Source organism: Varanus komodoensis, unplaced genomic scaffold, assembly GCF_004798865.1.
Source record: "Varanus komodoensis strain SLA01 unplaced genomic scaffold, ASM479886v1 scaffold87, whole genome shotgun sequence".
NCBI classification, from domain to species: Eukaryota; Metazoa; Chordata; class Lepidosauria; order Squamata; family Varanidae; genus Varanus; species Varanus komodoensis.
Window position 1 is genome coordinate 625,406 of NW_025336565.1, and position 24,430 is coordinate 649,835.

At 56.3% G+C, this 24,430-nt stretch overlaps 2 protein-coding genes across 2 annotated transcripts in view; one reads left to right on the forward strand and one right to left on the reverse strand.

The window, feature by feature from the left end:
• The window catches only part of DNAH2 (dynein axonemal heavy chain 2), a 73,455-nt gene extending 63,158 nt beyond the window's left edge, over positions 1-10,297 (reverse strand). Inside the window, exons 1-4 of the mRNA XM_044417143.1 lie at positions 10,267-10,297; positions 4,145-4,236; positions 1,355-1,525; positions 316-544 (exon numbers count right to left, since the gene is read on the reverse strand). Of these exons, the coding sequence (XP_044273078.1) occupies positions 316-544; positions 1,355-1,525; positions 4,145-4,207 (463 nt within the window). The 5' untranslated portion in view covers positions 4,208-4,236; positions 10,267-10,297. The remainder of the gene's footprint in view (positions 1-315; positions 545-1,354; positions 1,526-4,144; positions 4,237-10,266) is intronic.
• On the forward strand, positions 9,596-23,569 carry LOC123016602 (T-complex protein 1 subunit theta-like). Its single transcript, XM_044417117.1, has 4 exons — positions 9,596-9,671; positions 11,923-12,077; positions 21,102-21,296; positions 21,911-23,569. Exons 1-4 carry the CDS (start codon positions 9,596-9,598, stop codon positions 23,567-23,569), a joined length of 2,085 nt encoding a protein of 694 aa, XP_044273052.1.
• Positions 23,570-24,430: the final 861 nt, after the last annotated feature.

Genomic DNA, 24,430 nt, shown 5'->3' on the forward strand with positions numbered 1-24,430 from the left:
AACCACGACCGGGAATCTATGGGCGTGCAAAAGCTCACAGGACCAACCCGTACATGAAGTGGGTAAAAGGCCAGCTGCCCGTCAAAGGGCAGGAACCCTCGGGCTTCCACGGGCTCCGATGCCATAAGCAACATCCAGCTCTCTCGCAGGAAAGTTGTCAGCCACAGAATACTGACAGAAGGCAGGTTCTGTGGCAGAAGCGAAGGACTGGGCCCAGTGGAGAAATTGCTAGATGCACGGGCAAATCTTTGGAAGGTGGTCTTAGTACTTAGCAAAATGGTAACTTTTGCAACGGAAGAAAGGGCAGGGACCCACCTGTGAGGGAGGTCATGAAGTGGTAAACTTCTGAGAAAAATTCATTCTTGATGCTTTCAGGCCAGGATGCCTTGCGAAAGAGCCGGGGCAGATAGATGGCACTGAGCATGCGCATCAGGGAATCAATGTACGGGCTCCGGACCGTGCCGAACTGCACGACCTCGTGGAAATTCTCCTCGGTGATTTCCGCATTCTCCTGACGGATGAAATAGGAGACCTGCTTCTGCTCCTGCAGGGACAAGGCGGAAAGGGAGGCTGAAGGTTCTCAGCGGAAACGGAGCCGGGTGTCCCCAAGGTGGAACTGCAGTTCTGGCCAATCCTCTGCACCCAGCAGGACCTCCCTGTAGTCGGCGGTCCTGCGGCCTTGAAGCACCTCCCGTGCAGCCATCCTGCCTGCAACACCGATCCAAAGTGGGGACGAGCTCCAAGGTAGGCGAAAGACCTTCCAAGGACAGGTGTTAGGCAGCAGGTTTTGTTTGGCTGGTTGTTTTTAATGAGGGTCAGGAACTCTGCACTGCTTTTAGGCAGGATGTGCCTGGAGACGGGATAATTTAGTCTCTTCTCATCCTTGGATATGCAGCAGTAGAAAGATCATTACGCACAGGACCAAGGAGGCAGAAAGGCTGCACCAGACTTTGGCCCCGTGGATTGATTTTATGGGATGCAATCGGGCCAACGGGGGACCAGCTACGGTCTCGGGGGCTGGAAAGGGAAGGAGGGGCCCCCACCAACTAACAGGACATTAAATATATTCCTAAGCTGGGGCTATTATTAAGAAGGCAAGGTGGCATCCCTGGGAGCCGGAGCAGGACGCCACGGAACGCCAGGCAAGGAACGCTGGCCGGACTTCCAAAAGCACCTGTTGGCCACCTGGGAGGCTGACGACGGACAGGGTGCAGCTGGCCACCTTGCCCTGACCAAGCAGGGCTCGCCTGGGGCTCTGGGGCTGCCACGGCGGGCAACGCTTCCCTCACAGTCGCCGTGGCTGAAGAGACAGAGAAGAGCGCAGGAGAGCTCGGACTCCCTGGGCCAAACCTACCTGATAGGGCATGAGCAACTCCACTTTCAGGCCAGCACATTCGTCAATGTAGAGCACAAGCAACTGCTTGGAGACGTCCTTCAGGAACTGGTCCATCGTGGCCTCGTGCTCTTCGGTCCACATCTCCTCTCTCAGGCCGGTCAGTGCAACGCGGTTCCGGATGCAAGGTTTCTGGGCACAAGGGAAAGGGGCAGCTGTCCGGCAGATGGGACTTGGCGTGTCCGCATCACGGAACGTGACAGAGGCGGCGCTTGGCCGTAGGAGCTCCCCATCCCTCCGTCTGCGGAGGAACCAGACTGGAGGCTGCATTGGTGCAGTTCCTCTGCTGCTCCTGCTTGGCTACTCTGGGAAACGGGACGCTGGACTAGAGAGGTTTTGAGTCTGGTCCGCGGGGCTCTTCAGATCTGCCCACGTTTTCATGGCTAGTGACTGGGGTGCGGGAATTATTCGTAGAGAATAAGGCTGCCCATGCCCACGGCTTGCCACAAGGGCTACATCCCTGCCCCCACCTCGTGGCCGCAGTGGAAAGCAGATGGGCAGGCCAAGCTTTGGCCTGATCAGGCCAGACCTAGGCTTGGTTCCTGGACACCCTTCCAGCAGGATCCTGGCCTAAAACGGACAGCCCGGAAGCCCAAGCGCTGCCTGCTGTACAGCGGAGTGGCCAAGAGCTCAGGAGGTGCGGGCAGGAAACGAGCATCCAGCTCACGAGGAAATGGGAAGGGTGGGTGGCCAAGCAGGGCATCTCTGCCGGCCCCAGCAACGAAGCTGCCAGGGAGGGAGGCACGCAGCACAGACGAGCGTGGAGAGCCCCCCCCCCCCCCGGGCATCAAGGCAACAGCCAGTGCCAGCCCCAGGCCTCTGAAGGCCCCGGGGAAGACCCTCCCTGAGGCCCCTCCCTCGGCCAGGCGACCTTCTCACCACCACCACCAGCAGCAGCTGCCCTGCTCCTCAGCCCCCCACCCCTCACGGCTCCCAGGCGCCTGCCTGGCTCAGCGGGCGAGCAGAGAGCCAAGACGCAGGGCAGCCGTGGCCCCCGCTCCTCCGTACCCCCACCGCTGCCTGGGGGGAGCCGAGGCAGCCGAAGGAGCGGGCCAGGAGCCCCCGGGACCCCTCCTGCTGCCAGCCATGGGGTGGGCGGCTCTGCTCGCCTCGGCCTCCTCGCAGGTCCCCGAGGTGGGGCGTGAAGAGAGCCGCCCATCCCTGCCACAGACCAGCAGCACGTGAAGCGACGGTGCGCACCCAAGGCGGCCTTCGCTGCCCTGGCGCCTTCCAGATGTGCCGGGCTGCAGCACCCAGTGAGGCTGGCTGGGGATGCTGGGGGCTGCGGTCCAACACCCCTGGAGGGTGCAGGGCTGATGAAGGCTCATTCCATGTGCCCGAGTTTTACTTCAGGAGCAACTGGGCGACGGAGGTGGCTGAGCCAGATGCGAACTTGGGGAGGGCAGAATGTGCAACGCGCCTTTTTAGAACGCGCCGTGGCCCCAGCAGCCGTTATTTCGGGGCCGCGTGTCATCAGGACCGTGCCAAGGGAGGCAGGCTTCTCAGAAGCCCTCTCTGCGTGGAAGGCGGGGCCCTTACCCCGACCGACACCGCTGAACGGTGGCACACGATCAGGAAATGCCCAGAGCCATTCGCAGGCGCCCTCAGCCTTCGCCTGCGTCCTGTGAGGCGTGGCCGCGTGCCTGGCCCCCTCCCTGGCCTGGTGCAGCCGGCCGGTCCACGGGATGCACATGCCTCCAACCAGGCCCTGCCGCAAAAAACGGGAAGTCACGGTGCCTGATCCTGTTACATCCCTTTGTTTGGCCAGACCCGCCCAGGGCCCCCAGCCAGCGGGAAGGGGCTGCTTGCTGAGGTGAATAAAAGGCGGCCCCTCGCTCGCTCGCTCGCTCAGAGAGCTCCTGCAGGCTGAGGAGGCGGCAAAGGGGAGAGGACGGCTAAGGACAGGAGTGGCAGGAAGACGGAGAAGAAGGGAAGGGCAGGACCGCAGTAGCTGCTCTTTGGGCTTTGAGCAGGCATCTTTTTTCCACAAAACACATTAAGGCTTTTTTCCTCGTTCCCAAGAGCTTCTCAAAGAAAACCTGGGAAATCGGGATCAAATTAACAGAGCATCTGGCACGGAAGTGCAGAGCCAGATGTTCCAGCCCTAATGCGGCAAAACGGTGCGGTGTTCTGCACAGCCAGGCCTCCACTGCCGTTCTTCAGGTCTCCATGGGAGGAGGAGACATCTGGGCCCCACACCAGCCAGTGCCAGGTCAGAACTGCGGCTCCTCCCTCAGGGAGGGCATCGCCCCCCAACGAGCCAGGAACTGATCCAAATGTGACGGCAGCTCCCAGGACCGGAAGCTCCTATGGCATCCCCAGATATGTGCATAAGCGGCGCAACCTAGAAGGGGCATTAGCACTGGAGCATTTCATTCATGGCATGGGTGCCACAGCTTTGACAACCGAGAACAATGTTTTGTCAACGGATACAGAAGGTTTGGACAAAACATGAAGGAATGAAGGAAGCAAGGGAAGGAAGGAAGACCATGGCTGATCAAGAGTTCTGATCCTTGACTAAGAAAACTTTGCCAGCAGCCACAAAGTCAGTGCCAAAGGCAGAGAGATACTCATGTACCCCACCACCTGTTTGCGCCTGCGCAAAGATGTTTGCAAGAACGGCTGAAGGTTCACGGAGAGAACATCCCCGGCACGCCCTCCCCACGCACGCGTGTGGCTCCCCTTCCACACAGGGCAGCCAGGCGGGTGTCTCCTGTGGCACAGTCAAGTCCTGCCCACTGGGTCGCTTACCAAATCCACTTCTTGCTCCACAGGGCTGGGTGGGATCATTATCTCCTCCTTGCTCTCCTCCATCGGGGGCAGAGATTCCACCGAAACATCTACTAAGGGGAGAGCGGGAGACAAAGGAGCAGAAATCACAGCCCAGCAGGAACGAAGACAAACGTAAATTTCAGGGACATCAATATTGGTCTGTTTTCTAGCTCCTGGGAAAGACTCCCCTCTGCCCTGGACTGGTCAGACCTCCCACTTAAACCGGTGTCATGTTCCGGACAACACAATTTAAGAAAGATTCAGAACTGAAACAGGTTCAGAGAAAGAAACAAGGATGATCCGGGAGCGAGAACCAAAGCCCTGCAAGGACGAGGGAAAGAACAGGAAATGTTTAGCCTTGGTACGAGAAGTTGGAGGGGCAACCGGACACTTTTGAGGGTACCAAGGCGCCTGTCCCACAAGGCTGCAGGACGCGGAATAGTGGGCAGAAGTGATGGGAAGGCGGAGCTTGGCTGGTCATAAGGAAAACCTCCGAGGGGCCGGACAAGGGCATCGGGGCCGGAGGGGATGCTGACTCTCCGTTGCAGGAGGCACGTGAGGGTGAATTGTACAGTCCTTGGCCAGGGACGCTGGAAGCCGGGCCCCTGCAACGGGATGGCAGCGTGGGCTCAAGGACCTCGATGGCCCCAGCCAGCCCACGGCAGGGCCCTTCCAGCAAGCTCAGTGCCTGGGGCAGCTCCGCCTCTCAGAGGACTGCCAGAGAAGCCGGTTCACCTCACACAGGATCCCCCAAACAGGCTCCACATGCAAAGCTTAAAACTTAAGTTTTCGTTTAAGTTTAAATGGAAGTTTGACCCAGTTTTCACCCAGCCATGCTCGGCCCCACCCCAGCGCAGATCATGGGGGCACCCCATTACCTCCACGGGTGCCTCCTCCTCCTCCTACTGGGGAGAGAAGGCAGCTGCTGCAGAGGGGTCAACACTGCCAAGAGGCAGAGCCAGCATGGGTGGGCGCCACTGTGTGCCCCATGGGCTCTCAGCCTGGCCTTCCTTGCAGGGTTGTTGTGCAAACAAATGGAGAAAGGAATTGGCCAGAGGGAGACAGCAATGTAATCCCCTAAAAGACTTGTCCACGAGCCTTGCATTCCTGGGGCATTTGCTTGAGCTCAGCACAGTTACAGCCCTTGGTGAACATGACAGAAGGGACCCTGAAACTGCCTGTATCGCTTGGCTCACTTGCTCGACCCATCTGAACTCAGGTTTCATTACACAAGGACCCTGTGGAGTACAAACAACTCTACCGCCCTTTCACTTCCACCCCCACCGCCGAGAAAGCCCCGGCCTCTTAGGTTGCTGGTGGGGCGCAGCCTCCTCTCCTGCGAGGATGCCACTCATTGGCCTCAAGCCCATTCAGGGCAATCATGAACACTTTTCTTTTAAATCATGAAAATCTTTCAGGCTCGTGTGCTTTTAAAGCATGGTTTTGGAAACCATGACCAGCAGCTCAGATCCTAACTGGCAAATCAAAAGAGCCAGGCAGGTAGGTATAAGAGTGTGCATGTGTGCGTGTATGTGCGCGCACATATACAGCGGATTTTGGAAGACCAACTCCAGCTCTTCTTTGGAACATTTGGAGTTGTCAAACCAAATTACAAATAATTTCCCCATAAACCTGCTTCTGTGTCAGGAGTTGTCATGCGCTACAACGTTTAATACTCATTGCAAATGGCAGTTTGAGAAGGGCTTATTCCCCTTCCACCATTTTTTCTACCAAGATAGCACAGAAGGGCTTGCGGAAGACAGAGGAGGGGATGAAGGCAGGGTGGGGTCGCCCAAGGTATTTCAGTGGCTGGAGCACAAACTCCAGAGATACCCTTTGCGATACCAGGCACAAACCCAAGGAAAGGAGAGTTTGCTTTTGGAATTGCCCATGGGTGAAAGAGGAGAACTCTTGTGTAGCCGCAGCCACGGGGGACATTTCTGGCCAGCTCTCAGCAGGCAGCCTTCTGCGCCCGCCCCCCCGGCAAACCTTCCCCCCAGCGTACCCTGGGCAGGTGCCTCTTTGCCCCCCCGGAGTCAGAGGTCTATCAGGTGACCAGCACAGGGTGCCGCAACGCAACCGTGTGACGTGCAAGGTTATCACCCATTCTCGCTATAGGGCAGAACCAGCCCTTCTGCCCCAGAGCGTGCAGCCACAGCCACCGGGAGTGGAGGAGAAGTGCTGGCGGGCACAGGTGGCCTTGAAGTGGAAGTGCAGCTGCGCCTGGCTGCCGCAGGAGCAGCGCCGGAGGTGACCTGGCTCCAGGAAGAGACCCTCAGATGTGTCGCCCCTTCCTGGGCTCAGCTCTCAGAAAGGGCAGGGGGGGTCTTCCAGCTGCGGCATGAAGCGTGCCCACGTGCCCCAAAGCCGGTAGGGTGCTGCCTGCACGCAGGGCTCCTGCAAATCAAGAGGCACCGTGCCCCTGCGCCACCTTTTTCCCTCGGCAGACTTCCCCGAAGGAAAAGGGCAGGAGGACGGGGCCCGGAAGCACAGGAGAATGGCCCAGGCAGATCTGTGCCCGAGGCAGGGTCTCCCAGGATAAAAGCCTCTTCCAGAAGGACCCCAAGCCATTCCCTCTCCAAAAGGTTGCCTCTCAGCGCTCCAACTGTGCCCACATGCCCGGGGGTGGGAGCGGAGGGGAGTCTGCAGTCCACCTCCCACCACCTGATCAGTGGCCACCCACCAGTCACCTGACAAATCCCCGCCTGACTTTTTTCCTTGCCTGCTCACCACCACCTTCCCGGCTGCCGCTGCAAAAGCAAAAGCAAAGCCTGCCAGCTGAAATGCCACATCAGACGGGGAGCCATGGGGCCCCTGGCCAAAGATCCATCGGGCAGGAGAGCTGGAAGAGTCCATGAAAGCCACCGGGTCCAGCCCCCTGCTGCCGCGGGACACCAAGTCACACCACGCCAGGGGGCAGGTTCTCAATCCCGGTGGAATCTCCCTGTGGGTGTCACAGGGACAGGCGGCGCTGCTAGGCAGCAGATAGGTGGGACCACGGATGTGGGCGGGCAGGGTTGGGGGGTTGAGTCTCTGTTCGGGGCAGGGCTGTCTCCTTCTTGGCCACAGGTGCGGGACGATGACACTGCCTCTGCCCCTTGCCTCACCACCTGCGAGCTTCTGCGAGAAGAGAGAAGCTCGTATCGTGCCATCCACCTTGCTCATTTTACAGCCGTCCAGCCGGACTCTGTGTCTTCTGCATTTTCTCTTGCTGCAGAAAACCCATTCAGGAGGAAAAAGCGGGGTCGCTGCACGATTCCGTCTAACCCGCAGTGCTAGAGGCACCCCCTGCAAGACTAGCTCACCCAGGTCGGGAGGATGCCTGCAGCAACTGAGCTTGCGGCAGGTTTGGCCCCCCTCGCACACAGGCACCCTTTGATGCCAAACTTTGGCACCATCCCGGGGCTTATACACGAACAGGGCAGACACGTGAAGGGCAAATGCGCCCCCACGGTGCTTGGCCATGTCACGATTGTCCCCCAGAGCCTTGAGGACCTGGCTCTGCCCGAGCTCTCTGGGGCAATGGAGACAGAACAAGGCTTTATGGGAAGCCAGGGGAAGGACGGTCCGAGGCCCACTGGACCAGAGGGATGCGGCCCTAAAGGAAGAACAGGCGTGGAGGAGGAGGAGGAGGAGGAGGAGGAGGAGGAGGAGGAGACCATGCACGTTATGAGCAGCAAGGGCAGCTCTGTTCCCCAGACCTTGGCCAAATCAGTTTCCCTGGTTGCTTTGCCAAGCTTCAAAGCTTCCTGCAGCTGCCAGGAGGCCAGGACCAGGCCTGTAGATGGTGGCACCCATCTTGCTCCCGCTGGAAAAGCCTGGAGCAGGGCTGGTGCTGCCCTCAGGATCCTGGCACCGTCTTTATAGAGGCCGCACTGAAAAACTGGAAGCGGGCCACCCAGCTGCGTTAGCTCAGACACGCATCTCACGGGAATTACTCTGTGCATCACAGCGGCTCCGAGGAGCTACAACTCTTTCCGAGTCCGATCTGGACTGGAAAGGCCTGGCTGGAACCCACGGCTGTTCGGCTCTTTCCTCCCAAGCAGGATCCATCTGAGCTCAGAGCACCCCCTCCCTCCCCAGCTCCTGCAGCTGGTGGCGGGTGGCAGAGTAGGGCAGGGCACCCGCTCAGATGCCCGCCACTCTTTTGGAATGAATGAATGAATGAATGAAACCCAACCCAGCACTCCCAACACACATGTCCCATCTGGACTGTCTATCCCGGCAGTCTATATTTAGAGTAAGTGAGGGTTTCAATTCATACTTCAAGTGATGTGCTGTCTGCCAGCCAGGATCTGCTCCCGCTTTTCAAAAGGATAAGCTACATTATGACATACAGCTAAATAAGCAAGCAGTCTATGCACACACACCAGCAGAGCAGGCAGGCAGGCAGGCAGGCGGACAGGCTAGCCAAGGGCAGGGACGCCCCCTCTCCCCCAGGCGCTCTGGGAGTCTTCCCAGGCTCAGGCACAAGCACGCCAGGGCCACCTCTCCTCCCCTCCCCTGCGTCCCCTGCTCCATAATCAAACTGCCCACTGAGCACGGCTCTCCTGTGGACGCAGCGCACGGGCCGCACGGCACAGCGGTGCCTCTTGATGCGGCCAGCATTCAGCTGGATGACGGGGGGCGTTGCCTGTCGTGGCAGATGGGATCAGAGTAGCGGGGTCTTGTGCATGTTACGTCAGGCACCAACAACTGCTGGGAGCAAGGACCAGTTTGCGCTTTGAAGCGTGGTGTGGAAAGTCCCAGTGGGTTACCGTGGTAACGTGCCGGAGGGAGGTAATGGAGGAGACTCTCGGGACTGGCTAAGGGACGCAGGTAGGGCCAAACATCACACACAGAGACATTCTTTGTCCCCCCGCCCCGCCCATGAAATGAAAACACGTTTGGCGGTCCAAACACAAGGAGACTCCCAAGGCACAGCTTCAATTCCACTGGAAGGACCAGAAATGAGGAAGGGGTTTCTCCAGGACTCCCCCCAGTCACCCAGAGCAGTCTGTAAAGGACTCAGTCGGTTAGCGATCGTATTTGCGAAGGCCTAAAGGCTTGGCTCCGACTTGTGCCAATTGTGGGGAAAGGCCCTGTGCTTGCTCCACCGGCATTATGCCAGTCAGAGACCACCCCCCGATGCACGTGAAGCGATCTGTCCTGGAAGGAGACCTCGGCACACAGGACCAGGACTGGCAAGCATAAAATGGATGCCCCCCGAAAGGGAGGTGCCATCCAGCCACAATGGTGTTTTTCCTCACCCACATTCTAGTGCAGCTCGTCGCACAGGAAGCGTCACCTTCATGCTAGCGCGGGACAACGGCACGGCACTTGTGCAAAATCTAGTCTCTGGAGAGGCTGGGAAATGGTGGCAGAGAATGGTGGGGGGAGGCTTGGGCTTACAGTCACAAGAGGGAAGGACTGCTGCAAGGTTGGCCGAAGATGACCCTGGCCAACGGGAATGGTTCCCTCTGCACCGTTTGCGGGGAGGCACGAGTGGCAGAGAGAACGGAAACAGGTGGGGTGGGAAAGCGACACCTCAGCCCTGGCATCCCCAAGCCTCTTCCGCAGCCACCTAGCCTGTTTGCTGTGCTTCTGCAGGAAAACCTGCACCTGTTCAGTAGTTCCAGGAATGTGCCACAAAAGTGGAAACTTTGATCGTGGTCACAACATGGCAATGTTCTGAGGTGCTCCGCTAGTTCTCTTTCCCTAAAGCACCAGTGAGACTCTGTGCTTGCACAGATCAGCTTGAAGTGGGGAGAAACCTCTTTTGCGCTACTTTGGGGCAAAGAAGAATTTACTGCTGGCCGGAGTAAGCGGGAGCCCTCCAACACCCCTCCTGGCTGGCAAAGCCATTCAAAACTATCGGCCCGTGCAGGCAGCTTAGCTTGCTCAACATCAGGCACCCGGTGCACGGACTGCAATTCCATCGTGCAGAATCTGGATGCCTCTGATGAGCACGGAGGACACGCGGCCCCGCCTACACAGGTAGCCCATTCAGCACCTAAAAGAGCTTTCCCTGAGGTGAGGAATCAAAGGGGCGCTCAGCCTGCTCTGTCACGGCAGAGTATCTGGGACCAGGAAACCCGACCGAAACACTTTGGTGAGAATACCAGCAGACTCTTCGGGGACGAGAGGCGGCAGGGGAACGTCACTCTTCTGTGCAGCCACGGCGGCTCCGCGGCCAGCGCTCCGCCGCCCTTTCTTGTCCCCGGGTGTGCCGCGCCGTCGGCCACTCATCTTTCACCACAGAACGCTGTAAAAAGTCATGGGCGTTGTGAGCAAATGCAAAGCTGACCGCCAGAGAGGGTGGACAAACGGTCGGCGCTCAGGGAGACGAGACTGTGCCGTGCCCGCTCCATGACCCGCGTGTCTTTGGCATGCTGTCTGCTCTTTCTGCCCTCATCACTGTTCCCCGTTCTTGCTGGCGCTTCCTCATCCCCCCTCGCAGGCTAGAACGGCTCCCGTGTGGCGCTGGGTCAGATGAAGACCGGGGTCGAAATGTCCACTGACTCCTGAGGCTGAGAGGGGGACTGCTGCGAGTCACTCAGACTCTCTCAGCGTAAGTCGCTGCACAAGGACAAGCGCAGAAACATGTAGCCTGAAGTGCCTGATCCTGCCTAATCTTGGAAGCTAAGCAGGGTCAGGCCTGGGCAGAAGTGGGATGGGTGACTTGAGAGTATGATTCTATGATTATTGCTGTCAACTGCCTAGAGAGCTTTGGCTATGGGCAGTATAAAAATGTAATAATAATAATAATAATAATAACAACATTGCTCCAAGCTCCTGGCTGAAGAGGTGGGGAAGCGAAAGCAAAATGCTCTCTGTCTCACCATCTGTCAGATCGAGCTCACCCTTTGCCCAGACCTTCAGCTTGGTGGGATACGCCTCCATTCCTCCAAAATGTGATCCTGCTCTCCTTCACCATGATTCCCCTTCCTCCTATGCTCACCCACCTCTTCCTGCTCCCAACCTTCAGCCCCTTCCGAGGCTGCCCACTGCAGCCTCACAGTCTCCCCTTCTTTGCTCACACATCTGTGCAAACCTGATCCACACCTGCTCCCTTGTTCACCCCCCTCCTCCTCATCATCATCATCATGAAGGATTACTAGCAGGAGTAGCATATCCTTCTCTCTCCTTTCCCCAAGGACAGCATGCCCTGTTTTATCCTGACAACCCTGTAAGGTAGGCAGGGTCAATTTTAGGGGGCCCCCACTAGGCCTGGAGCACTGACTCTTTCCTCTGGAGCCCCAAGCTGTGCACAGCCTGTTTCCCCACCACCTCGCTGGAAGAAAGGCACGGGGCCCGCGAGGACCCCCGGGGTCTTCTGCCCACCTGTGCGTCCTGCCCCACTTCCCTTCCTGGAATCTTTCTGCCTGAGGCTGTTCCCTAAATGGGGCGCTCTCCTCTCCCCGTCCTCGCACCCTTCTTGCAAGTACTTCGGGGCGGGGAGATGCACGCCCACACACACAAGCTCGGGCTTGTCCGGGCCTGGCCCTGTGGCTGAGCCCCGGGTCTCTTCGGGGCCGAGCCGCGAAGCTGAGTGGAGGGTCTGCATTGTCCCTCTCCGGCCACCGTCCGCCTCCCCACTGCCCCTCCAGCGGCCGCCCCCGGTTTTCTTCCCATATTCCCCTTTCTGCCCTCCCCGCCGCCCCCACACTGGTTCGCCCCCCTCCTCCTGCCCCCCACCGACCGCCCCACACCTTTTTCCAGCTCCCAACTTCGCACCTGTCCCCCCTACAACTCCCAGCAAGCTTGGCCCCTTCCAGAACTCCGCCCACCCATCAACGTTTCCACGGGCAACGGATCAACGGGGAAGCCGAAGGCGGAGCGCGAGCGCCACCGGACGACCAATAGGGCAGCGAGAAGAGAAGCGTGGGAGGAGCTTGCAATTAAAGACTGCTCAACGGACGCCGCTGCGAGGGTGAGGAGCGCTTGGCGTGCACTAGCCGAAGGGGTGGGGCTAGGGGCTCATGAGTGACAGGAGGAGGAGAGGAGGAGGAGCTGTGGGCGCGGGGGAGGGAGGAGTTCCGTTCGCGAACGGCAGTTGGTGGGAGCTATGGGGCGAGCCTGTGAGGCTGTCAATCACTCCGCGGCCTGGAGGAGGTGAAAGACGGTTGAGTGTTGAGGCGGGCGTCAGCCTGTCAATCACCATCAGAGTGTCGCCTAATTGGATAACGTGGAGTGCGGCTGAGGGAGAGGCCCCAGGCGCTTTTACAGCGATAACGCTGAGAGGAGACGAGAGACGCGGCCGTTTCCCTGATGTGTTCAGACACAGCCCTCGTTTGGGCATTCCTGGGGGAACTAAATGCCCCTCGTGTTTCCCGAGCCTGCCAGTGTCAAGTAACAACAGAAAGAACGTAGGGCTGCGGCCTTGTCTTAGCATCACTCCCAGAATGCATTGCAACAGACCAGCCATGACAGTTGCCTTGCTGGGGAATAGCTCAGCCTTCTTTGACCTGCCGCCCTCCAGATGTGTGGGGCTACCATTTCCAGAGTCCTCCAGCCAGTGAAAGGATTTGGTGGTGGTGTAGTTCCAACACATCTGATGGGTGCCATGTTGGGGAAGGTGGGTGTCTGGCTGAGTTCCACAGGTGGGCTGGCAGTGCCCAAGTCAGGAGGGGGCAAGAAGTGGGCTTGGCCCACGCCCACACATAGAAGGTGTTGCCAATCGCAGCACCCCAAAACACCCCAAAAGTAGTTGGCCAGAGGAAGGCCCCAGGAACAGTTGGCCAGAGGGAGGCCACATAGTAAAAACACCACAGTTGTACTGTCCCAGAAGGGAGAGCAGGATAAGAACAAAATGAGCTTTGTGCAACTCACAGCTACCAAGCTAGCCTGACCTCCAATGCAGCAATCAAAGGGGCAGTGGAAACTGGTTTTAGCCGCCATGAAAGCTGCAAATGTGCAGGGAGTAAGAACATGGCAAGCCTGTGTGAGCCTTGAGCAGATAAGAAATAAACATGGGAAACGTCCAGTCCTTGACAGAAAAAAGGACTCTTTGAAGCCAACAGCAGTGGGGGCATGCATACACTGACGTATTAATGCATTAGATGTGCATTAGGTGACCTAACTGGTTACCTAGGGTATAAAATGCATGTACTGAGGTGCAACTTTCGAGACACTGCTTCAGGCTGAACATCCTCTTTCGTCTCCCTTTATTCTATAGGGCACTGGAATAAAGCTGGTTTTGGCTCTAAGTCTTGCCTCAGGCTCCTTTGGACCCAGGTCTGGGGTCCACCTGGGTTTGCCCTAGCATTTGACTGGCTGAGTTCAGTAACAAAGGGAGAGGCCCACATTGGTAAGCAGTCCCACCCAGCAGATGAAAACGATACTATAGGTAGTGCTGGTTCCAGCTGATGTAGGAGGGACAACCTGTGGCCCTCTGGACCGTCTGACCTACAACTCCCATCTTCTCTTGCTACTGGCCTATGCTGGCAAAGGCTGCTGGAAGTTGTAAGCCAACACTTCAAGGGGGTGGCACAACTTCCCCACACCTGATGTAAAAAGGGGGAGCCACTTAACCACTAAGCAAAGTTATGGTAAATCAGGCTACATTTGATGATCCCATGTTTTCAACTTGGCATCCTTCAGAGTCTAGGAAATTTGTGATTGATGCCTCAGAGGCCAGATATTCACTGACAAGTCCCAACTCTTTCTCTAATAAGTGGAACTGACAAGACCAAGCCGTATTTCAGCCCGTCAGCCCTTATTTCAGTTTATATCATCAGCATTTTAGGAGGTTCTTACGGGTGGTTTTGTTCTTCCGGTACTTGCGATCCCTGTAGTGCTGCTATTTTTGATTCTGATATTTCCTATGTAGGATTAACGGTACCAAATAAAAGCATCTCTAACTACATATTATATACTGTTCTACCTTACATATTAGAAATTGCCGTTTTTCCTGGCTTTGGCCAACCTCAGGTACACCTTTGTTTAATGGTATTTGAAATGCAAAACCAAGGGGCGTTGCCAGTTGTGAAAGCTGGACTTTTGCCAGGCTTCAGCACCATCACAATCGCTACTACTTGTATTATTGGCTAATGTTCTACTTAAAAGTACCCAAAGGAACATGCAAAATAAAACACAGATAGCAATCATTAAAATTTAAAAAGACTGAAATGCTATAAAATGTAAAGTCGCTTAAATACTGCATAAAACAGCCTGCAATCACAGAATAACTAAAAGCAACAATATTTCCAAGCTACAGAAATCTGCAGCTGCTTACATCAAAATGAATAAGGCCTCTGAATATAGAAATTTTATGCCCACTGATGAAAGCTAGTGAAGAAGCTGGCCAGGTGGATCTCCCCTGAGAGTGACTTCATAATTTGGATGCCATTCCTGAGAAGATCTTTTGACCTGATCTGCAGATTAGGACAAACCATAGTTTAATTGACCACGGTCTGTTGAATTGTGGATTGTTATTATAGACAAGTCCATAATTATGATAAATACAAAACTTGAAGAAAACCCATTGTTTATCCCTGGGTTGTGAATTATGTGTTATTTAAGCAACGGATTGTTGATAAGCGTGAACCTATCATCTTGAGTTGTTCATGGGGTGTTTTACCAGACTACAGAGGCAGCAAGCAAGCCTTCTTGTTTGTTTTTTTGCAGCAAAGGCGGTTGGGCTACGGGAAGAGACTGGGTGGTGGACAATGGAAACAAACTCAGGACTGAGAAAACGAAGCATGGCTTCTTTGGCCATCTGCCTGGGTAGGGCAGCAAACCACAGTTTAACTCATGGGTAAACGTGGTATGAACCAAACCTTTCACTGCAGTCTTGTGTCTGTGGCCACTTTCTCTTGAGTAGCTGAGCTATTATAGATGCACTATGCAAATGCTTTTTCCGTAGTCTGTTCATTGATGGCAGACAATCAACACTAATGAGCAATTAGGCTGAGCTTTTTCCCAGGCCACCTAGGAATGTAACTTGAGTCACGGTCAGTGCAGGATGAAGCTATTTTTGTCTGTGGGGCCTGCGTGAGAGGAAGAGGGAACTGCTGAAGAGCAGCCGTCATGGATTTTGACCATGGGGGATCTTTTTAAATCCCACACAGGCCATGTCCCTCAGAATGTTCCACGGATGCTCCTTCTTCCACAAAGGACACTGATTCCATTATCAAAGCCCCAAACTTCTCACTGCATGGGAAAGAAAGGAACAGCAAAACCTGTCCTGGGTCCAGGTTTGGGGGGACTGCAAGTCTCCTTCCCTGTGGGTCTGTCTTTGCACCACCACTGTCTCCAGCCGCTATTATGCCACCTCTCCCTCTTTTTCATCGGTGCTGCCACTGCCTTCCTTGCCAGGCAGCAAGCAAATCAGCAGCGGCCTTTACTGCTTCCCTCTCACCATCTGCCGTCTGGGCCAGAGAGAAAGGCCAGTGAATGGTGACCAGGAGAAACAGCTCAATGGGGACCTAGCCAGCGGGCCTGACCACGCTGAGTGAAAAACACAACCAATTCTGTAATCAGCCAAATTGCCTGGACTCCTCAGGGGTCTAGTCCTCTCCACCTTGTTCCATATTATGTCCAGCAACCAGGGAAAATGCATTTTCAAGACAGCTCCGTATCCCTTCCCCTGAGGTTCCCATGTGCTTCCCCCTCCACTCCGTTTCATCGCGGCTTCTGCTCACTGAGGAGGCGGCATTTTCTGCCCTTCCCTTCCATGGTACCATTTGTCGCCAGCTCACGTCTATCAAAGCCGCCCCACTGCCTGAGCAGCTCATGGTGGCGACTAGAAGATAGTGGCTTAATAACAGAGCTTGCTGGGAACCCGCTGATAATCCAGGACCACTGACGGCTCCTGGGCCGATAAGGCTGTGCAAAACAGCCAGCTAATCTACCTTCCTGGCAGCGGGCTGAAGATGCTCTGCTAGCTACCTGGAAGCCACGGGTGCTGCTAATAATGAGACTCCAAATGGATTCTTCTCCTAGATGGAAGAAGGGGAGAGAAGGGAGGCGAGGGAGCCTCGTGCATGCTGGCAAGGCCAGGTCCCTTCACCTTGAAGTGTCTGCACGCAGCCAGCCTTTCCTGGGGCTTGGGGCAGCTCCAACTCACAGTGCCACCAAAACACACAATCTCAAGCGAAAGACTGCCCTGCAAATCCCAAGATCAAATGCTCATCTCTTTTGGTTAGGACTGGAAGAACAGTTTGCAGCTGGCATCTCTGTTTCTTCCTTTCCTTCCTTCTTCTTGCCCTCATTTATCATACAGTTTTTATACCTGTTCTCATACGGATAGGCAAGCCAATTTATCTGATTTCTATACACACTATGTTTCTTAATTCTGAGAGAGGTAACACAGGGGAATAAGTCTTCAAAAACCAATAAATAATGGTAGGTTTTCTACATCTGCCTATCCTTTCCTCTCACATAGCCTCTTCCCACCCACAATGCCCTCCCATGAAAGCACTTTACCAAATTTTATGGCGGGGTGTCCAGCACCAACATTTGGCACCCTTTCTGCCTAAACCGGCCCATGGCCTTCATCTCCAGGTGCGCCGCTGGCCACTCTGCCAGGTGCCCAGGTCTGTTCTTCTCACTGCAGTCAGACTGGAGGAGACAATGTGCATTCTGCAAAATACCCCTTTCCAAAAGGTAGAGAAAAGTTTCACCTTTTAACATTTGGGTTGCCATGTGCCATCAAGTCGTCTTCAGAATGTCCTGTTCCACCGATGTTAAAGCCCCGTGTGTTTAAGGAGAGGCTGGACATGCACATGGTAGGCACGTCTTGAGTGGAGCCAGCTGGAGCCAAGGGTCAGACTAGATGGCCCAGGAGACCCCTTCTGACTCACTCTGTTTCTATGTCTATGTTTCTATCCTTGGCAGCCCTGCTCAGCTCTTAAATTTCAGGCAGTGGCTTCCTTAATGCATCTCATAATTTCTCCTGAATCCAGTGTTGGAAGATAAAAGTCCCACCAAAGGACCAAACAAGACTATGCAAGCAGTCAGGCCAGCGCCTCAAAGATCAGGTTTCACTATTGCTGTCCAGGAACCTTGGAAACAGCATAACCACTCCCCCACCCTGCCCCACACTCTCTCTCTCTCTCTCCCTGCCTCGTTTGCACACACTGTACCAAACCTTCTGTTATAAATCAGGGCTCATACACTTTTGGCACAAGCATTATAATGCAAAAGAGAGAAGAACAGGCAGGAGGGAGCCAAAGGACCTGAAGGCGGCGGGTGGAGAGAAGAAAGATCGGAAATGCATCAGGGCAACATCTGGCGAGAAAGTGAGGGACTGAGAGAGCAGCCAGAGGTTGGATGGCCCCCTTCTTCCAGGAGGAAGAAGTGGGGGCAGCCTTGGGAGGTGTCTGGGGAGCCCCCTTTGCTATAAGGAGTGAAATGGGGCTTCTTGTCAAGTTCATTTCCAGACAGAGCAGTCACCCTCCGACTGGACCTCTGCACATGCAGCTTGCGCTTAGACCCCCTCACCTATTAGTGGCTATGCTGGACCCTGTCATACAGGGTGTGAACTGGAGGGCTTGCCGGGGCTCAGGCTCTGGCTTGTTCAGTAACCCCGAGTGCCGGGTTCAGAAGCAACGCAGGCATGAACAACCCAGGGTTGTGGAAGCGGTGAGCGCGTGGGGGCAAGGCACTCACTCGCAAACAGCCCCAGCTGTATTAAACTGTAAGGCTTAAACAACCCATGGGTGGTTGTGACATGCAAGGTGAACCTGTGCCGAAGTAATTTCCTCTGTTGAAAATGGTACTGGTCGACTGCAGGCTGAACAGGAGCCAGCCGTGTGATGCGGTGGCCAAGAGGGCGAACGCCACCCTTGGTTGCATAGCCAGAAGTGTGGCCTCCAGATCGAGAGAGTTATTACTGCCACTCTGTACGACTCTGGTGTGCCTGCAACTGGAGTATTGTGCTCAGTTTTGGGGCCCTCCTTACAGGAAGGATATAGCCAGGTTGGAGTCAGTGCAGCGAAGGGCCACAAGGTTGGTGGCCGGTTTGCAGGGGAGGCCAAATGAGGTGAGGCTGAGGGAACTGGGTCTCTTCAGCCTGGAGAAGAGGAGACTCCGAGGGGATATATTGGCGATATACAGGTATGTGAGGGGGTGTCACACGGAGGTGGGGAAGAGACCTGTTCTCCCCTGCAGAGGAAGGCAGGATGCGCTCCCACGGAACAAAGCTCAAGGAACCCAGGTTCAATTTGGATGCCAGGAAGCATTTTCTGACAGTCAGGACCCCCAGGGTGTGGAATGGGCTTCCACAGGAGGTGGTTGAGGCCCCATCGGTGCGGGTGTTCAAGGATAGGCTGGACATGCACGTGGTGGGCCTGTTGTGAGCGGAGCCGGCCGGTGCCGGAGGTCAGACTAGATGGCCCGGGAGACCCCTTCTGACTTGCTCTGTTTCTATGTTTTGATGATGATGCTGTTGCTGCTGTGATTTAATTTCTAGAGCACCCCACAGCCAAAGCCCTCTGGGCAGTTTGCAACAACCCACCGTGGTTCCCTTCAGCTGACCGAAAGCCAGCTCCCTCCCTCCCTCCCCCAGGGAAGTCATGGTGCAAAGACCCTTTTAATAACAAAGTTTCACCGCATTATTGCAAGAGCAGCCTAGTACCCCAAACAGCCCAGCTGCTGTTGAGAAATCCACATGACCTGGATAAATTAAGGGATATTTTACCAAAGTCATTAAAGTCTTCACACAAGGTGCATCATTAGGCAAATTACCCAGTGATGACTTTCTAAGTATCCCATTACACAGGGAAAAATGCCCTTTTCTGCCAGAGTGGCTCCACACAACAAACCCCAAGGCCTGTTTGGCCCACCCATCTGAACACCTCCTTCCCAGAGCGGTGGGAAGCTCCGGACAAGCTGTACCACCCCATCGGTCGCCCTTGGAGGAAAGAACATTAGAGCCCTGATGGCGTCTTTGCTAAAATATGTTCAATTGCAAAATGACAGCTTGAGAAATAACGATTGGAAGGAAAGCATCGCGACGCTCGCAGCCGATGCCAACCCTAAGGCGGAATCAGCGCAGCCCCAGAGCTGAAGACGCATTCAGCACACCAAAGCTTTCCAGCGACTAAACCAGCTGGTACCAAAACAACGCCAGTTCCAGGGGCATCTCCTTATTTTTATTATGAGACCCCTCACAAGATTATGATTAGTATGATTGATTTATTAATTGCATTTTAAGGATTTCTGGGCTGCTGCTCAGGCTCCAGAAAGGTTTCCAGTGGAGCATTGTGGTTATGCGCCGTCAGGTTGTCCTGGTGACCTTATGAATGAGGCCTTCCAAAATGCCAACCCTTGCAAACGCAAGACTGTGGCTTCTTTTATGGAATCGGTGCATCTCGCCATTGCTCGTCCTCTTCTGCCTTCAGCCTTCCTTAGCCATGACGTGGGGGAGAAACTCTCGCTTACAATCAAAAAAGGTTATTTCTTTAAGGCTTTTATAGACCATCCAGTTAGCAAAAGCTCTCAGAACAGTGTACAAAAAAATTAAAAAGCATATAATATGCATATATTGATGTCAGAGGACATCTAGAACATCCATCGAAATATAACATCATAACCAGTGATAACAATACATAATAATACATAACTCTCAATAGCAAATCCACAGTGCACCCATATAAATAAAATCCAATATAAAACAAATAGTAATATTTAGCCATTAAGATTCCAGGAAAACAAAAGAGTTTTGACCTGCCACCGAAATATACAAAGAGTTGGTGGCAGGTGCACTTCTCTGGAGAGGCGGTTCCACGGAGAAGGGCCCCTGGGATACAACACACAAGGGAAGGAAGAGGGAAAAAGAAATGTGCAGCCGGTCGGGCTTGCTTCGGCTCGTCCCTTGGGGCAGTGGCGGAACTATCTCACTGAAGCAGACGCCAGCATCACTGCCCTCCTCTTCCTCTTCCATGTGGCAGTTGATGTCAGTCCTGTAGGCAGGAGGGGCCAAATAGAGAGAGGCCCTGTCGCTCCCGAAGCTCTTCATGTTGGCACAAATGTCTTCTCTACACTTCCCCAGAGCATTGATAATAATGAAAGTTCTGTGTCTGTCCGTCCAGCTGGCCATCAGCACCCCAGCGCCCCAGCCACGACACTGAAATTTGAAGTGTGCACTGTGGGAACCCTGTGGATGCCCACCTCAGGATTATTTCCATGAATTCTTGTTAATAATTTTAATCTTCTTGCGGTTGAAGCCTGCAGTAACCTCTTCAGTCACTAGGTGGCAGGTTTCCTTGAACCACCGTAGCTTTGCATGGGATACAGGCTGGGAGAGACAGTCATGCAACTGACTTGCTACGAATGAGGCAGCCTCCCCGCCTTGAGGAGCATGGAGTTCACAGACCCCCCCCTCCCCCGGGGAGCCATGGGATGCTCAGGGCAGGGGGCTGAGCCTGAGGTGCCGGGAGACTAGGCCTCGCTGCAGCCAGGGGAGTGAGTGAAAGAGGCCACCCCGACAGCCGCACCTGCTGAACTGAAGCCACTGCTGCCATGTTAAGCGGAGGGCTATTCCATCCCATACAAAACCAGGTCTATTCACCAGGGGCTGTAATACAACAATAAAACCACGGAGACAATAAACCTCTCTCCTCTCCCAACCCCGCCAAGCCAGTCAACAGACTTTGCAAAACCACGTCCTACACACCGGCAGAGGGAGAGATCAGACAATCGAAAGGCGAGTCCTGCCCACGCAAGCTGTGAGATTCAATAGGCTCCTCCCGGGGAGGCCGTGCCGGCGAACCGAATCTCACGTTAAGAAGCGGCAGATTTTCCAGCAGGGAAGCAAAGCATCTGCGGGGCAGACCTACGGTTCTGTGATTAGATGCACGCATTTGAATTCTGGCTGGGGAGGATGGAAGGCCGAGCCATCTGTGGGCACCAGGCTGGGCAAGGCTGCGGTGGCCCTTGGATCAGTCCAGCAGAGGAGGCTTCGCCCCATATACCCCCAGTGAATGGGGGCAACTTCCTTCTCCGTTCGCAGTACGTGCGGCACAGAAAAGGCGGCCTTTGCCACGGGGACTGTACCACCACCGCCCCCCCGCCCACCAGAATGCGCCACTGTGACATCACCCCCGCGACTTCTCCACCGGGGCAGCCGTTTACCGGTTCCTTCTGCCTCCCCACACCTGACCCCGCACATCGCATTGCCTCGAGCACTCTCGCCTCGCTTGGCTCGGTAGGTCACCCCTCGGCCCCAGGGGACGAAGCTGAGGCGGCGCTTGCCCAGTCTCTGGGTCTTTCACTGGGATGGTGGTCCAGACAGGGCCATTTCCCCCTCCTTGTAAGCCCCAGGGCTTTCCATCACTGCAGGGAGGAAAGGAAGCAAAGTGAAGCGGGTGTCCCTTGGAGGCCCCAGAAAGCCGTGGGTGTGCCCCGTGGTCCTTCTGGCACCGTCCGTGTGCACCGACGAACGCGCATGCCACTTGCACGAGGGAAAAGATCCCTGCGGGTTCAGACCAGGGGCACCATCACGTCCAGCGCTCTCTTGCCAGCAGGGCACCTGCCGGATGCCACGCGCTTAGGATACAGCTGCAGCCAGTCCCCGCTGCCCAAATTCCACCCCCCACCCCGATCTTGGAGGCGGCACGTGGCTACTGGACTAGTATCTGTGGCCAGTCTCCTCTCCTTGATTGCCAGTCTAGAAAACCACACAAGAGAACACGGGGAGGGAAATGGAGGCAGGAGGAAGCGGGGCTGGGAGGGACGGTCCCTCGGTCACACCGACGGGCCCTTCCGGCTGTCGTGGGACCCCCCAGGCACTGAAGGGCTCCCTGCCTCTGCTCTCCACAGGAGATGGCTGCCCACGTCCCCGTGGCCCCGGGCCTCCCCCAGATGCTCAAAGCCGGCATGAAGTACTTCAGCGGCCTCCAGGAGACCCTCTTCAGCAACCTCACGGCGTGCAAGGCCCTGGTGCGCTCCCTGCGCACTTGCTACGGCCCCCTGGGCTGCAACAAGCTGGTGGTGAACCACCTGGGCAAGAGCTTCCACACCTCGCACGCCGCCACCATCCTGCGCGAGCTGGAGCTGGAGAACCCCGTGGCGTGCCTGCTGCGCTCGGCTGCCGAAACGCAGGAGGAGGAGACGGGCGACGGCACCAACTTCGTCGTCCTGCTGGCCGGGGCGCTGCTGGATAACGCCGAGAAGCTGCTGCGTTCGGGGCTCCCCATGGTCCACATCCGCGCCGGCTACCAGATGGCCTGCAAGGAGGCCCTGCGCTTGCTCCCGGGCCTCACCTGCCACGTGCTGAAAAACCCCGGCGACGTGGAGGAGGCGCGGTGGGCCCTGCAGGCGGTGGTGGGCAGCAAGGTCTTCGGCTACCAGGCACTGCTCTCCAAGCTGCTGGCCAAGGCCTGTGCACTGGTCCTGCCCCCCGACCGCACCGCCTTCAGCCCGGACCTCATCCGCCTCTGCAAGATCCCCGGCGGGGGGGTGGCCGACTCCTGCGTTCTGGAGGGGGTGGTCGTGTGCACCGAGGCCGAGGGGGTCTTCAGGCGCGTGGAGAGGGCCCGCATCGCGGCCTACTGCTGCTCCTTTGGGCCGTCCGGCCTGGAAGCCAAGAACACCATCACGTTCCAGAGCGCAGCGGAGCTGAAGGGCTACGGCGGGGGCGAGGAGCAGTGGCTGGAGCAGCGAGTCCTGGCCATCGCCAAGGCCGGCGTCAACCTGGTGGTGGTGGGCGGGCAGGTGGACGCGAGGGCGCTCTTCTACGCCAACAGGTGCCGGCTGATGGTGGTCCGGCTGGCCTCCCGGTCGGAGCTGCAGCGCCTGTGCAAAGCCGTGGGGGCCACCCTGTTGCTCAGCATGGCCCCCCCGTCCCCCGAAGAAATCGGGCACTGCCGCCGCGTCTACATGAGCGAGATCGGCAGCACCAGCGTGGTCGTCTTCAGCCAAGATGGGGCCACTTGCCCCCTGGCCACCATCGTGCTGAGAGGGGCCACGGCGGACATGCTGCAGTGCCTCGAAGAGGCGCTCCGGGACGGCATCAGCGTCTTCAACGCCTTGTGCAGCGACACCCGGCTCCTGCCTGGTGCGGGGGCCACCGAGATGGCCCTCTCCGTGCGCCTCCACACCCTGGGGATGTACTTCCCCGGGCCGGAGCACTACGGCATCCTGGAGTTCGCGCAGGCCTTGAAGACTCTCCCCGCCACCCTGGCCGAAAACGCGGGGCTCCCTGTCAACGAGGTGATGGCGAAGATCGAGATGCAGCACCAGCTGGGTGCGCAGAACGCCGGCATCAGAGTGGCCGCGGAAGAGGCTGGCACTGTCGACGTTGCCCGCGAAGGCCTGCTGGACCCCTTCCTGGTGAAGCACCGGGGCCTGGCGCTGGCTACCCAGGTGGCCGTCACTCTGCTCGGGGTGAGCAACATCATGGTGGCCAAGAAGAGTGGGGGACCCAAACCCCGCGGGGAAGACCCCAACTGGGACAAAGAGCCAGACGCGCTCGATTAAGGCGGAGGCCTCGTTCGCGCCTTCTCCCAAATGGCTCAGATCGCCCTATCAATAAAGTCCGATTGCCGGGAAGAGCACCGTTTTCCTCGACCTGAGCGGAGCTGCCAGCACCACCGTTTTGAGTAAATGGCCGATAGCCCTGCTCGCCTATTTATTTGTGTCTCGAGGAATATATTTTTTAATAAAGAATGTTGGGCAAGCAGTGCTGGAATTCTGCTCCAAAGATGGTGGGGGCAGGGAGAAACCATCGCTGCCATCCAAATCTATTATGCAGATTAAGGAAATTTGCATGCATTTATCGGGAAGCGCTCAGATGAACAGGTGTAGCAAAGCTCAGTTCTCTGAACTGTGACTTCAGAGGGCCAGGGTGAGATTCTTCCTCGTCTCGTTGCATTTATATCCTTTCTTCTTCCTCTTGTGAGGCAGCTTGCAAGTTCTCCTCCTCTCCCTTTTATCCTCGCAACAACAACCTTGTGGGGTAGGTTGCCTTGAGGAAGGCTGGGGGGGGGTGACTCAGTTGAGCTGCCAACTGGGTGGGGGTTTCCCTAGCCAAACGCACCCCTTGGGCCCCAGCACATCGCACCCCAAGAGGGCAGCCACAGACCCAGTCTCTTTGCAAGCCCCTGCCCCGTGTTTTCCAAGCGGCTTCTCTCTGCCTCCTCGCAGCAATGCCGAAACCCACAGGTGGTCTCCTTGCCGCTTTCTCCCAGCCTTTCCAAACTTTTCTCACCAGCTGAAACGTAACAGGATGGGAGCACGAGGCTTCCCGCGGTTTCCATCTTTCCCTGCTCGCACCTGACAGCTTTTAGGAGAATTCTCTGGCATCTCTCCCCGCACCCAGCCTTAATTACCGAAACAACC

Coding starts and splice junctions, on each gene's coding strand:
- LOC123016602 (XM_044417117.1), top strand. CDS start 9,596: ATGACCCTGGCCAACGGGAATGGTTCCCTCTGCACCGTTTGCGGGGAG. Junction 9,672..11,922: donor GGCAGAGAGAACGGAAACAG/GTGGGGTGGGAA, acceptor GGCCCCTTCCAG/AACTCCGCCCACCCATCAAC. Junction 12,078..21,101: donor CAACGGACGCCGCTGCGAGG/GTGAGGAGCGCT, acceptor CTCCGTTCGCAG/TACGTGCGGCACAGAAAAGG.